This window comes from Ustilaginoidea virens, chromosome 3 (assembly GCF_000687475.1).
Source record: "Ustilaginoidea virens chromosome 3, complete sequence".
NCBI classification, from domain to species: Eukaryota; Fungi; Ascomycota; class Sordariomycetes; order Hypocreales; family Clavicipitaceae; genus Ustilaginoidea; species Ustilaginoidea virens.
The window spans coordinates 73,779-88,063 of record NC_057318.1 but is presented as its reverse complement, the minus strand read 5'-3'; the positions used below and the strand labels follow the sequence as shown (position 1 = coordinate 88,063).

General features: G+C 49.7%; 3 protein-coding genes across 3 annotated transcripts; 1 reads left to right on the top strand and 2 right to left on the bottom strand.

The window, feature by feature from the left end:
- Positions 1-7,146: 7,146 nt before the first annotated feature.
- Positions 7,147-8,817, bottom strand: UV8b_03334 (uncharacterized protein; the record flags this gene model as incomplete). The annotated part of the gene is made up of 4 exons (XM_043140832.1): positions 7,147-7,486; positions 7,543-7,743; positions 7,816-8,640; positions 8,714-8,817. The coding sequence occupies 4 exons, from the start codon at positions 8,815-8,817 to the stop codon at positions 7,147-7,149; spliced, it is 1,470 nt and encodes a 489-aa protein (XP_042996766.1).
- A 2,121-nt stretch (positions 8,818-10,938) lies between these two features.
- UV8b_03333 (uncharacterized protein) lies at positions 10,939-12,541 on the top strand (the record flags this gene model as incomplete). Its single annotated transcript, XM_043140831.1, has 2 exons — positions 10,939-11,201; positions 11,254-12,541. The coding sequence occupies 2 exons, from the start codon at positions 10,939-10,941 to the stop codon at positions 12,539-12,541; spliced, it is 1,551 nt and encodes a 516-aa protein (XP_042996765.1).
- A 327-nt stretch (positions 12,542-12,868) lies between these two features.
- On the bottom strand, positions 12,869-13,726 carry UV8b_03332 (uncharacterized protein; the record flags this gene model as incomplete). Its single annotated transcript, XM_043140830.1, has 1 exon — positions 12,869-13,726. One exon carries the CDS (start codon positions 13,724-13,726, stop codon positions 12,869-12,871), a length of 858 nt encoding a protein of 285 aa, XP_042996764.1.
- Positions 13,727-14,285: the final 559 nt, after the last annotated feature.

Here is a 14,285-nt window from a genome sequence, read left to right as displayed (position 1 = left end):
AAGACGGCTGGAGCACCGCTGCACTTGCAACGGGGTTCCGCCATAACGCAGCAACTGAAAACCAAAACCAACAAGTAAATACACCGTAGCTCGCTGTATAAACGGGGGCAAACATGCCAAGGAGTGCTGGGCCACGTCTCTTGGCAGTTTCAGAACAGTCAGAACACGGCGCCAAGCCAGTCTGCTCAACGGATATTGCCCAGCAGCACATGCTCTAGACCTTGCTCCATACCTCATAAGTCGTGCTGTACGCCTTGCAAACTAATTACGTGGAAAGCTACCTCTTCTGTTTGGATTTAGTTGCTACTGTAGATATTCGAGTTGAAACTGCAACCACAACTTCATTAGAGTTTAGGATATGTAGCCCTAACGGTGTGACTCGTGATTCTCCCTTTCCAGACACCATTTGGTATACTGCCGAAAAAGAAAAAAAAGGGGGGGCCGCGACAATTTTTGACTAGGAAAATAGCAGATTTGGCCTCCTTTCCCCTCTTCGAACGGAAACTAACCAATCATAGGCTTTCAATCATTCCCTGCTAGCGCAAATACATCCCGACAAGGGTTGACGCTTAGTCTTTAGTGGCTTGGAGCTCTGCTCTGCGTGTAAATATAAATCATATAAAATAGCCTGCTCATCATTGCATGGTTCTATCCGAAGGGCCCACCAGGAAAGGGACCACACCGTAAAAAAAAATCGACCTTGCATACATACTACAGTGGGGTTCCAATAGTGCGCGAACAAAATGACGGCCCATGTAAACACGCAGACCTAAACATTTGAACACAAAGCCGCCGTCGCGTGCTTAGCCTAAAATGGAGACCTTCGCATATATTTTTCTATTAGCAGTGACCTTCTTCGTTTCCGCTACTACAAACATTCAAAGTACCTAGGCATACACATATTAAGGGAAATCGCTATTTAATGCTACTTTTTCGACCACTTTGGCGGCATCACATCGTGATATGTAGATAGTGCGAAGGCTGCGTTTTCTGCCAGCGATAGTACACATAAAGCCCTCAAGACGTTGATAGTCCCGAACTGCAGAAATTTTATCGTTAAATATAATTTTTCACTTAATTTGAGATATAGGGATAAGGTTTTTAGGTTCAGAGGGCGCTCTCATAAAAGTTGCGCTGCAGATCATTCCTAAATATGCCAAGGTGGCCGTTATTATGCAAGGGACGACAATTTTGCCCGCACTCTGTTTCTTTTTGGATCACGCCCTATAAGGCTGTCGTTTCGAACCAGAGAAAATGCATGGTAGGAGCTTATGTAGCCTTACATGCAGCTATTTCGCACCGTCGTGGCTCGAAACCAGGCGCTTGTTTCGTGAATCAGATGGTCGAGAGTACAAGATCAAGTGTCTGTCTTATTAACACGTCAGTTGTATCTTGAAACGTCGCGCGCCTCGACTGGCGTTTCTACTTGGGTAGTACGGACGGAGTACTCCGTACGTAGAGTACTGACCTGGGACGGGCCAGCCGCCACTGCCACTGGGAATTCCCCGCATCCCACGTCAAACTCCGCATTTCACAACGAAGGACGGAGTACAAGCAGTGCACATGACTACCGCATGATGCCGATACCGGGGCCGAGGACCCTTCGGGGCAGCTGATTGGATGACTGGCTTTGGTTGACATGACGCAGGCTTGAGTAAGCGTTGGCGCCACTGTCTGGAAAACCCACGGCGATAACAACTAGTGCGCGCGGGTGGCAGGGATAATGATACATATATACACACTCACCGGTGGCGATGCTGGCCAACAGCGATCTCAGGGTGGCTGTATTATATCAGCTGATTTTCACAATAGCACAAGTTTAAATTGCGCAGACCAAATAATCCCCGCACTTCACTCAATCTATGTCGAAAGAAATAGTATATAACGGAAATAGTACGTAGCGGATATGATCAAGCATAGGTCGAGCCGTAATTATAACGAGAACAAGTTGTCTCGCCTTGCACTTTTGTTTCCAGCTCACTAGCTCAACTTTGTACTTGTCCATTTACTTTAACAGGAGCATTTCTCCCCTGCTGATGACGCTCTGGCAAGTATAGACGAGACCGCACACTCACCTCTCTCTACCTGGATCGACCTCGAAGAGATCTTACTAGACTGGGATAGTTTTCCTGCAGCACTAAGCCCGCTATGCTGCAGACTTATATGGCATATGGCAATGTACTGACTGCAAATCACCACATTAGAGCCGCATAGCACAAGACAGAACGCATACACTCTTATCCCCAAGTCTTGTTTGGCAACAAGAGCCGAGTATCTCTAGCAACTCGATTATTCACACTTGTTCACAATGCATATTAAAGCCGCATTACTTGTGCTAGCACCCGCTTTAACCCAAACTAGCATCGCCTGGGACTATGGGCACGGTCAATGCTGGGGGCTTTTAAAATCACTTTTCACCGCGAGAGAGGCTTGATATTCTTGAAGATAACCCGATTGATGATGACCTCACGACGCCCCTTATATATGACATGGGTAAGATTGAGCAGGCGCTCAAAAATGCAGTGCAGTTCTGCGAACTTTGTGCAAGTCTCACGGTTTATGTTAAGCCAAGAACTGTTGAATGGGAAATGGGCAAGTTGTTTCACGATGCCTCTCCATATACGGGTGCCTGGGAGAGCGAGGATGCACTCGGCGCTGCAATGGACAATTTATGCGAAACAAGTAAAGAGAGCCCTTGTTGGGATTGCGGCTTTGATCCATCGACTGCGGGAAAGCAAACGCCATATAATGAGACGAGCACGGGGTAAGGGAGCACCAAGTCTCTGGTAGTTGTTGTGTGACTAAGCCGGATTGGGGTACAATAAGTACTTGTAAAGACAGTTTGGAGATGCCAAGTAGATAAGGAAGATTTAATAACTAGCATTCAGGATAAGGCGGCTTCTTATTCTGGTTCATGTGCAAGAAAATACTTATATATAAACGCTATATTGAATGTAAAGGATATGCCGATAGTCATACCAAAAACCTGAGCCTAGTTATTTTGGAGATGGGGAGTCAGTTGGATGCACATGTAACTAACTATTGTACAGCAGCAGAAGCAGAAGCAGCCACTATGCCAGGGGGCGAGAGGTCGGCACGCGTTCGCCTGCCCAACCCCGACAGATCGGTGCCTAGGATACAAGAGCGCAAGAACTCGCCGAGCAAGCGCATTCTAGCAAGACTTTCGGAAAAGGCCGTGTAGACTATTCGCGTTAAAAGATTGCTTGTCCAGGTCGAGAACAAGTGCGTGGCAGATTTTGCAAAGTCATTCCATCCCCATCTGCATATACGACTTGGACTTGCCCCCCCTTTAACTCCTCCAAAGCCTTATCGCCGTTATGCCATGTCCAAACGTCCTACGAACAACCATCGCTAAGAAAATATGCATGCATATTTATCCCCTTGGTGTCCACGAGACTCTGGCCTGCGAGTCTTGGCCACTGCTGGAAAGCTAGTCCATTCGTCGGGACCGTTCAGTATCAAGTTTGTTGGTATTCAGTGCGATTCCCGCGTCGGTCTTGAGAACACATCGCTTGACGGTAATCTCATCCGTGAACCTTGACCGATAGTCTTGCCGAAATTCGCGCTTCTCTCATCGTATCCTGGGGTTGATCCGTCTTGTCGGTGCATCACAGTTTCCTGCCATACTGGCTGCTGCTGCAATTTCGGCCTATTACTTGGTCTCTGATTTGGCATAATCCGACGCAAACGCGTAGCTTGGCGCGCATTAGCATCGCACTATCTGTCATCATTACATGCTGGTCTTTGAGCTCGATGCCGCTGATTGATCCCTTGGCCTCAACCGGCGTCACCCCGTTATACAGCGCGACGCAATGCACGAACCGACCTTCACCTTCTCCCCGCATGGGATGCTCTTCCATGGACCGTGACGGCATGCACAAGTCACTGACCCCAGAGTGGATACCTGGACATTTATTCCGTTTCGCGGCCGTCTTCCTGTTTCTATGCTAGGAATCCGAACACTGACCGGCGCTTTTCCCCCCTCCCCCACCCAACTCTAACCCCAACCACGATACTGCCTATCCTGCAAACCAAGCTAAACGATTTAACGTAAAAAGAGCCATCCACTTAGTTTTTATTCCCGCCTATATAGCCGCACGAAATTTAAGCGTCCAATGCGTCGCAAGGGCTGGCTCGGTATTCCAGCCGTTTTTATACGGATCTTCACTAAGAAGCATTTCCTATCTCCCATCCAAATGTATCGACATTGACGTTGGCTCTCAGAGCCGCACAGTTCTCACAGAATTTCTCTGAACTCTTAGAAGCATCTGTGTCATCCAGGGATTGTCAACTATATTATGAAATGGCGTTTTATGGAGCGGTTTCGTCTTCAAAATCTAGCGCAAAACGTTGACATCTTACATGTCGGACCACAATCTTTGTACGTAGTTATTAAAAGAACTGCTAAAAATCGAACCTATAAAATGTGAGATATCATAGGGCAGAACGCAGTGGACATATAACTCTTACCAAAGGAAGAAGTGGAAAAAGAATAGGACTAGGGTCATGGGTATATTCTTTCCATTTAGAGTAGTGAAACTAAGTTTATAAGAAGCAACCTATACGTACGTTAATTTGTTGCCTTATAATAATATAACAGAAGATAGTAATCTAATGCTAGGAGCCAGTGGCGATATTCTTTCTAAGGTCGCTTATAATATTTGCCGTGTGTTCCGTCTTGATACGATTGATTGGTGGGTGGCTGATTATGAGATTACATACGTACACTTCAATGTGTAAAATCGCGCACAGTGGAAGTTAAGTATAGTGACTCTTTCCCCTACTAGTATAGAGAAATATTAGACTTGGAGTCATGGTCTATAGCAATAAAAAGTTTGAATCCAATACTTTTTAACTCGACCTGAGCCCGTAACCCCTACTACGCTTGTAGTACTCGCGCCACGCCCCACTTTTCAGCACGAGTAAGGTCCTGTTAACCGTCCCGCGCCAATCAAATCGCGACTGTCATAATCAATCAGCGCGACCACGAGGCCACTTGAGAACCGCTATAGCGGGAGCGCGTTGCCCTCTTGCAGCGGCGCAATGGCATGTCGGCTAGACCGGACGTTCTAGATCGTAAAAGTCTGATAGGCCCTGACACAATTGAGGCTTTTTAGCGCACAGCATTAGCTCACTCTTTATAAGTGAAAGCTTCTTACCAGAAGTAGTAAGGATCTGCAACACAATTTTATAGAAGCGTCCTAGAACACCACAAGCCCGTGCTATTCCCGATGCATCGCGCTAGCGGGGACCGCGTACTTGCCCTGCTAAAAGAATAGTTGCCAAGAATATACGCTACTTTAGCGCACAACAGCAGTAAGCCAAGTGCTAAATTATTTGGCACGACGGCTTCAACTTGGCGCTTTAAAATTGTCGTTCGAGGACAGTATAAAACTATCATAAGTCATTTATATCGAGAAGCGTGCGCTAGGGCTTCAAAACGCCTCGATTTGATCAGGGCATAAGTGATGTGACATAATTCGCTCCGATTCTTAACGTATGAGATTATTCGCCATACAGGACGAACCACGAAACGTTTTAGGTGGCTTCCAGTAACATAAGGGCTTTTAGCCATGGAAATGGGCCGATATAAGGTTAGGGCTGATATAAGGTTAGGGACTACGCAATAGGGGCCGGTTATGCGAGCTTCAACATTCTACAAGCAATAACAACAAGTCGCTCCCTTCTAACATGACTCTGGCAGAGTTTAAAAAACGGAGCCGAGATCCGAATTGGAAAGCATTATATACAATGCAGAGCGAGACTGTACGATATACATACATATATACAGATATATATATATATTTCGATTTCTCTCCAGAGACAAAACCTGCCTTCACTTGGCAGATTAACTTCTCTTCTCACTTTGATTTCCTTTATTCTACTTGACCAAAAGCATTTATCCTTGCCTGCCCCAAGCCACTTTCACAATTTCAGCTCCAGCGCTCGCTCAACCAAACTCAGTATGCATATCAACAAAGCTACGTTCCTTCTGCCAGTAGCTACTTTAATCCACGTTAGCTCGGCTTGGGATACCAACGCTTCTTGTCAAGACATTTTATCAAAAATGAAAAGAACGAGGGATTTCAATAACGAGAACAGACTCGCAAGCCTCCTGGGAATGGAAGATCCAACTGTCTGGATTAAGCAACTCCTTACGGATGCAATGTCGTTCTGCCTTCGCTGCTCGGACGAAAAAGATTTTCTTAAGGATGAAACTTCTATTAAGGGTGATATTTTTTACCAGGAAGTCAACAAGATGTATTCTGAGTCGTATCCCTATACAACCACATTCGAGAGCCTGTACAACCTTGGCGTTAGCCTAAACAGCCTATGTTCGATAAGTCGAATTTATTGATATTCTTTGCGGCTTTGGAGATATGCCCAAGTAAGAAGAGAAAAGAAGAGGGAATGAAGGAGGGGGAAATGGAGGGGGAAGTATGAAGCAGGGCCGGAGATCATGTAGCAATGAACACGTAAAGGATTTTCATTATATGCCTACGATTTGACCATAAGATTTAACCGTGTGACCGATGGTTCGACCGCCCTAATAGGGCTGGCCATTAAAACAGCTGGCCCGGATGAAGATTATTTTACGGTTTTTCCCCGCATCATCTGATTAGGGTTAGAGCTAGACGAGGTTGTTTTTTCCGAATACAAATTAGAACAGTGGTTAGATTAGACGCAATAAACGAAACAGTGGGCTCTTCCGCGTTTTACACGAATTGTATAGAGGGAGACAACTGCCCTAGTGATGTCTGGTCGGTCAATCAACATCTTTCATCGAGTGAAAGCAGGACATTCCGCACTGGGCGTACAAACGGCGGGGGCAGACGACTTGGGGGAAACTGAATTCGACCTGTACAGCTCCGTCCCGGATTCTGATAGCCGTGCGAAGAATTGTGGTTGTGGGTTTGAATAAGCCAAGTTTGCATTATTGGCGCCAAAGCGTGGGAGCTTGCAAAGCAAGGGAAACCAACCAACAAAATACTGGAAGGATTGCCCTAGGTGAATGCATCCATCACGTCGACTAACTTGAAATTTCATCTCTTGCCATGGCACGACAACTCATCGCCCCTATAATTAACTTCGCCACCGCCCAACTCGCTCATGCACCCTGCAAATTCATGTAGTCCTCTCGCCCGATCCGCACTTGTGCATCTTTTCCGCAATCTCAACCGTGTCGGCCCATGAGTCAAAAGTCCGCCAGATGCCTCTTTTGCTTCCCGGATTGAGAGTCGTCTTGTTCCTCTGCGGAACTCCGTCCAGGCTCAAGGCAAATTGGGCGGCAGCACGGGCGGCGGCTCTGGTGTTGACCGTAATGGCATCCCAGTCAATGTTGTCGGTGGTGTCGCATGCTAGATGGTAGCATGCATCGGCTGGCGCACCAGCTCCGGTAAAGAGGCCAGATGAAGGAATTCCGAGCTTGAGAAAGGCGACGTAGTCGGACGAGGTGCCGAACTTCCTGCCACAACGTCAGATATGCAACCGTACAAGACAAGGTGCCGGGGCTTTTCGTACTTGGTTTCAGCAGGTTTACCCTTCGCCTTGAGATAATCCAACAAGGGAGAAGCGCCAACACGGTGAGCGTCGTTATCGGCATACACGGTATAGGACGGCTTTGGGGAGCCAATCATGTCGTAATTAAAGTAGAATCGGATCTTGTCAGCTTCGGCCTCGGTGAGTTTCGACCCATAGTGTAGGGAACCGACCAGGCCACTCCTAGTGCCGGCCATTAGCCCCTTTATCGCCATGGAAAGTTATAAAAAAAAACAGTCGGTGATTGCAACGTACTCTTCGGCTCCCCACCACGCAAAACGGACCTTGTTCCTGAAGCCCTTGTACTTCTTAAAGGAACCCATGATTTCCACGAGAGCGGCGGTACCGCTTCCGTCGTCATTGATACCCGGGCCAGCAAGGACGCTGTCCAGGTGCGCACCCAGCATGACCACGTTGTTAGGGTCCCCCTCCTTTGTCTCGGAGATGATGTTCCAAGAAGGCCGAGTTTCGGACGTAGTATCCACGACGAGTGTGACTGCTAGCTTCTCGCCCTGTGAAAGACGCCCCATCCATGCTTGGCCGTCCTCAAGAGGCACCAAACCCGAGGGGATGAGCTTGCCAACGTTTGCAGCGCCGAGCGTGGCACTGCCGTACTGCTTACCAGGAGCATTGTTGTAGAAAACCACGGCGATAGCACCGTGGCCCTGGGCCAGCTTGGCCTTGTCTGCAAATGCGCAAATCCCACGCTTCACCAGAGCTATTTTACCCCTGGCATCAATCCCCGCCCACTGGTCCTCAAAGCAACCGGATCCACGGACGTCGTCGACAGGAATATTAACCAGCTCCCCGCTAAGCCCTCCAGGTAGAGGGGTGGCCGGGTTGTACATTAGCGACACAACATACACATCATTGCCGTCTGGGCCCTGGAGCTGTATGCGGTTTACGCGGTGAAACAAGTGATTGAAGGGCTGGAGGTAGGTATCCATGTGTTTGCCGAAGCGCCTGACAGCACGCTCGAGGATAAAATCCAGCGAAGCTTTGTAGCCGGGTGTGCCAAACGCGCGGTTGCCGCCATTGTCGTTGGCAATCTTGTTCAAGTTCCACAGCACGTTTCGCAACCTGTTGTCAGTGTTAGCTAGTCCTTGGCCCAGTGCTCCAGTCAATGCATATCCTGCACCTGCATGGCTCTTACCCATCTTGCTGAATGTCGGCTTCTGCTTTATCAGGCGTAAGCTCGTCTGTGGCGGACACAGCCGACAACACACACGTATACAGCAAGCTCTTGAAGAATTTCATCATCGGCGCAGATCCAATGCAATGGCTGTGAATTGGCTAGCAAGCCTCATAGGAGATGTTGGAAAAGACATGCCCGAGGCTTCAAACACCTTGAGGGTCTTTATAGTAAGGTGTAATCCTGCGCTTGTGCCGCGCCAAATTCTCAGTCCTGCCCAAAGTTATTTTTGCGGGTCGTTGCAAGCACTACGATGGAGGTAGTCGGTAGCGAGCCAAATCAGGCAGCTCATAACAATAATGCTGTATTTGGGAGGTGGAGAGTTGCTTGGCAATTGACGGGCGGTTCGTTTAGGAGGTAGAGAGTGCTTGGCCATTGTTGGGCGTCGCGCCACGCATTAGACGAGAGGACGCAGGCGACGTGATGACATCGCAGCCTGATTGCAGATCCATACTTGTGGTTTTCAACTTGGTTGCCAGCGGGCCTTTTGTCCTGCGACCGTCTTGGCATGAGGGTATCGCAAATCGCATCCCGTCTTTGCGTGTGTAACGCATATAGGCCCGAAATTTTGACGGCGTCATAGCTTGTCTCGACCAATAGGTTGCTTGGTAGTAGATGAGGGGAAATATCAAATGGGTTAAGTGAAGTGAGGGGGCAGAGGCAAAAGAACGCGCCTGAAATCTATTGCTTACCTAATCGCGCCTTGGCCAAGTCCTACAAATGTGACATGTAGCAGCAATAGATGGCTAAGTAACTCAACAGAAATAAATTTCTGACCCCTACTTAAGCCAATTGACCCTAATACATGAAATACATGAAAAGATTTTTATAAAAGTATGAATCAGGCAAGAGCATGTAGGAGTAATAGAAGCCGGGAAGCGAGAGCTTTGCCTGGAGAATTGCGAAGACATCTAAGGGCAAGCAAGAAAGGGTCTGGTGTTCAAGAACGCAATTGTTCAGGGTGGACAGAGCGGAAACTGCCCATTCCTACCTTCTACAAGCAGAAAACTGCACGCCTAATCCTCTCAGTGCTGCTTACACGTGAATATCTCATGCCTGGCTCATGACTAGGTATTGTGTTAAGATGCGATGAACTGCTCGAATATATGCGATTCATAACCTGCAACGTCGAAAACCTCAGCCTTCTATACTTCAATCCAGACCATCTGGGTCTCTGACATCCAAGCTTTCCATTTCTGGTCTGCAGCGTCCTAGGCGAAGAGGTTGCATACGCCACCGAGGATAGTCTGCAGGCTCATGCCATACCTTAGCTGCGACATGGAGACAGGTGAGCTCTCGATTGTCCAGGCTCACAAATCTGGCTTCATCATGACCACCGTCTGCCCTGGGGTCTTGTCAACGAGCGGGATCTGATGCAACCCATGTTGCTATCTTCGCATCACCGACAGATGCTACCCGACGTTCATGTCCGTCCATCTCTCCCCAACGTCTTGGACGCTGTTCAAAAGTCTGATTAACACTTCAGAGGAGATGGTGAAGAAACAAGCAATATCGAGTTGCATTGCCGACCTAGGCAAGGATATATCTTCAACGATGATGATGCCTCTTGGTTTCTTCACCCCATCACTGCCCGATCGAACGATGGATGATCTGTGCAGAAACCAGCGGTTCACGGACGCGACAGCAGAGGCGAACGCAAAAGGGGAACAAAAAGAGAATGAGGACACAGACGAGGCATTGCAGCAGAACGAGCAAACGCTTTAAAAAAAAAAATAAAGAGCCGAGTTGTGTTGAGATTTACATGTGAGCTTTGCTAGCCGTCGTTTTGGAAACCGTAGTTTGCGACGAGTTGGACAACTTTTGTATTCAAGAGACGCAAGTCTCAACCGAGACTGACGAAAAGAAAAGAAGAATTCGCTTGCGAATGACTTGACACGACTGTGGAAGTGTAATTCAAGCTGCATGTGCGTTGGCCAATGATTACGCGCATAGCTTCGGCATTGCAAAGCACGACCCGCCCGCCCTCGAGGCACGGCGAACGAACGAAAAGAAAGTTTGGATGCCGAGAGGTCCAGGAACAGGTTTCGCCACCCACTTTTCCAACCCTTGCCATTGATTCTGCCGTTATTTCCCTCCCTTAACCCCAAACACAGATAAATGCCTCGGATTTTCTTTTGCACATTCGCTCAATCTGCTCATTTTGATACAAAGCCACGAATCCCATCATGAGTGACGGAGTGCCCCGCGTCGGGCGCAAGCCTGCCACGGTCCTGTCCGCCATTGAGCTGATTGGAAATACTCCGCTCGTTCGACTCAACAAAGTGCCCCAGTCCCTGGGCGTTGAATGCGACGTCTACGCAAAGACGGAGCTGTTCAGCGCTGGAGGCAGTGTCAAGGACAGAATCGCCCTGCGCATGATAGAGCAAGCCGAAAGGAGTGGAAGAATAAAGCCTGGCGATACTCTGATCGAGCCCACCAGCGGCAACACGTATGTCCCTGCCTGAGGACGGAGGAATAGTGATGCTAACTGCTCTCACCAGTGGCATCGGTCTGGCCCTTGTCGGCGCCATCAAAGGCTACAAAACCATCATCACGATGCCCGAGAAAATGTCTGCAGAGAAAGTCTCGGTGCTGCGAGCGCTCGGCGCAACCATCATCCGCACTCCCACCCAAGCTGCCTGGGATGCTCCCGAGTCGCATATCGGCGTGGCGCGCCGGCTAGAGAAGGAGATTCCCAATGCGCACATTCTTGACCAGTACGGGAACTCTGATAACCCGCTGGCCCACGAGCACGGCACCGCCGAGGAGATCTGGGAGCAGACGGATGGGAGGGTCACAGCTGTGGTGGCGGGTGCCGGCACAGGTGGCACCATCACAGGCATTGCGCGCGGCTTGAAGAAGCATAACAAAGACGTCAAGATCATCGCTGCGGATCCGCAAGGCAGCATCCTGGCTTTGCCAGAGACCCTTAATAAGGAGCACGCCAACCAGCCTTACAAGGTCGAGGGCATCGGCTACGACTTCATCCCAGATGTGCTTGAGCGCGAGATTGTCGACAAATGGTACAAGACTGACGACGAAGAATCCTTTGTCCTCGCGAGACGCCTCATTTCTGAAGAAGGGCTCCTCGTCGGCGGCAGCTCCGGCTCCGCCATGGCCGCCATGCTCAAGGCCGTCAAGGACTACGGCTTCAAAAAGGGCGATGTAGTCGTCGTTGTTCTGCCCGACAGCATCCGTAGCTACTTGTCCAAATTTGCCGACGACGACTGGCTCGCTGCCAACGGTCTCCTCGCCTCCAACGGTTTCAAAGCCTCCGTCTCCAACAAGACCGACTCGGCTGACCCTTACGCCGGCGCAACAATCGCCTCTCTTCGTCTCAAGCCCGTCACTTCGGTGGCCAATACCGCTTCCTGCTCCGAGGCCATAGAGACTATGCGCGACAAAGGCTTCGACCAACTCCCCGTCCTGTCCGCCGCCTCGCAGAAGCTCGTCGGTCTTGTCACCCTTGGTAACCTCCTCTCCTACATCTCCCGCGGTCGGGCTACTCCAACAAGTCCCGTCAGCGACGTCATGTTTGACTTTCGCCACCTCGACGAAATTGTCACTGATTCTCGACAAAGCGCCGCCGTGTGCCAAAACACGGCCGGCCCCAAAAGAAAATTTGTCGAGATTACGCTGGAGACTCCCCTCTCTACGCTAAGCAAGTTCTTGGAGTGGAACAGTGCTGCTGTTGTTACCGACTCTGGCACCGACAAGAATTCCTTGTCCAAGCCTATTGCTATTGTCACAAAGGTCGATTTGCTGACTTGGATGGTTAGCAAGATATAAATTCCTATAATCCATGGAGGCTTTGTGTGTCTGTTGTTCTTTTCAGGTCACTACTGGGCGTATTTTTTTTCTTTTTGATCTGGAGGCGTATTTCACGATTAGCTTGGCTTGGCGCGGGTCATACGTAGACTTGACATCTACGAAGAGGCATCTAAAAGTATTTCGTTACATGTTACACTATATTTGAATATCGGGAACATGTTTTCCGCCCACAGGTGTGAAGCACTTGATTCGAATCTCTTTGCAGAGTATGCGTTACACATGACGGTTCTATCGAAGTACGATGTTTCTATTGCAGTATGCCAACTCACAATTCAATAAACAGACTTATGTCCGTTGGGCCATCCACCACCACCACTCATCTACATCAGCTTCATGCGCCGTGACACTCCCGCCGATAACTTGCACATCAATATCAAATTCCATCATCTGCTGGAACGCAAACTTTTCAGATCCATATTCTCCCAGCCATGTGTCCTTCTCCTCCGAACCAATCTCATCCACGCCAACGCCGGAATCCAAGAGACCCTTGCTTCTTGACCGGCGAATACGGCTCAGTTCGTTTTCCAGCTGAGCCTTGACCCGACTGGCAGGCAGTGCCGTAAACAGATCCATCTTGTTTGCTGCAACCAACACAGGGGCCACCGCCTTGGTCTTGCCCTTTTCAGTAGCCTTCTTCTGCAGGAGCAGTAGCACATCGTACAGGTAGGCTGCCGTCGACACGAGCGTCTCCTGCTCTCCCAGCGCAGCGGCATCCGCCATGAACACGACACCTTTTAGCCTCTCGGACCGGCTGAGCTGGCCCATGGCCATATTGCGAAGTTTTCCGTGGCCGGGTGTATCGACGAGGAGGAACTTGGTGTAGGTGCCTGTGGAGTCTCGATGATTCCTGAAGGATGTCTTGAGATGGGCGTCGGTGGAGGCGTTCAACTCGACAGATTGAGGGGCTTGCGTGGTGTGTGTTTCGGCGGGTTTGGTGCCGCGCTCGAGGAGGGTGAGAAGCGAGGTTTTGCCAGAGTTGTCAGGCCCGATGAGGACAATGGTCGGAGGGACGGTGTACGTGGAGGATGAGGAGAGGGCAAGGTGGAGGAGGATGGGCGCGCCGAGTATGACGACAAGACCGATGAGGAAGACGGGAATGGATGGCGTGAGAAGCAGTTCGGCGATTCGTGACAGGGATGCCATGGTGAATGAAGTAGTGTGCCGTGGCACGCTTGTCTTGGTATGACTGGAGCAGTGGCGATGATTGATGGCAGAGCAGGTCGACGGACCAGAAATGGAGTCAATTGCGCGGCATCAACTGAAGGCGCCACAAGACTGATTTCTTGCTGGGATAGTTTAGCCACAGGAAAAGCTGTCTCCGCCACAATTCCGTTTGAACTTTTGGTCTGTGCTGTTCTTTTGCTTTGTGGGACCGTAGACCGCGGGTGGCCCGCCCTAATGCCCGGGAAAGTCCGAATCCCTGTATTTTGCTGGAGTTCGCGGCCTCGCTCCGCCCTGGGTTGCTTGTGCAGAGTAGACTCGTCCTTTCAACCTGTCAAGCCCCTGGTCTCTGCTTGAAATGCCGGATGCCTTTGCCTTACCAAAGCGCCATTCACTACGACGGAAATGCCCCCCGAGCGGATTTGGACCGTTTCCGTTTGTTAACAGCCACCGCCACCCCCCAGCTCCCACTTGAAGCTAACCCAGGCTTCGTCACGGCACTGTGAAGACTCCCAGCCATTTTGTCAGCTACCATCCTCAC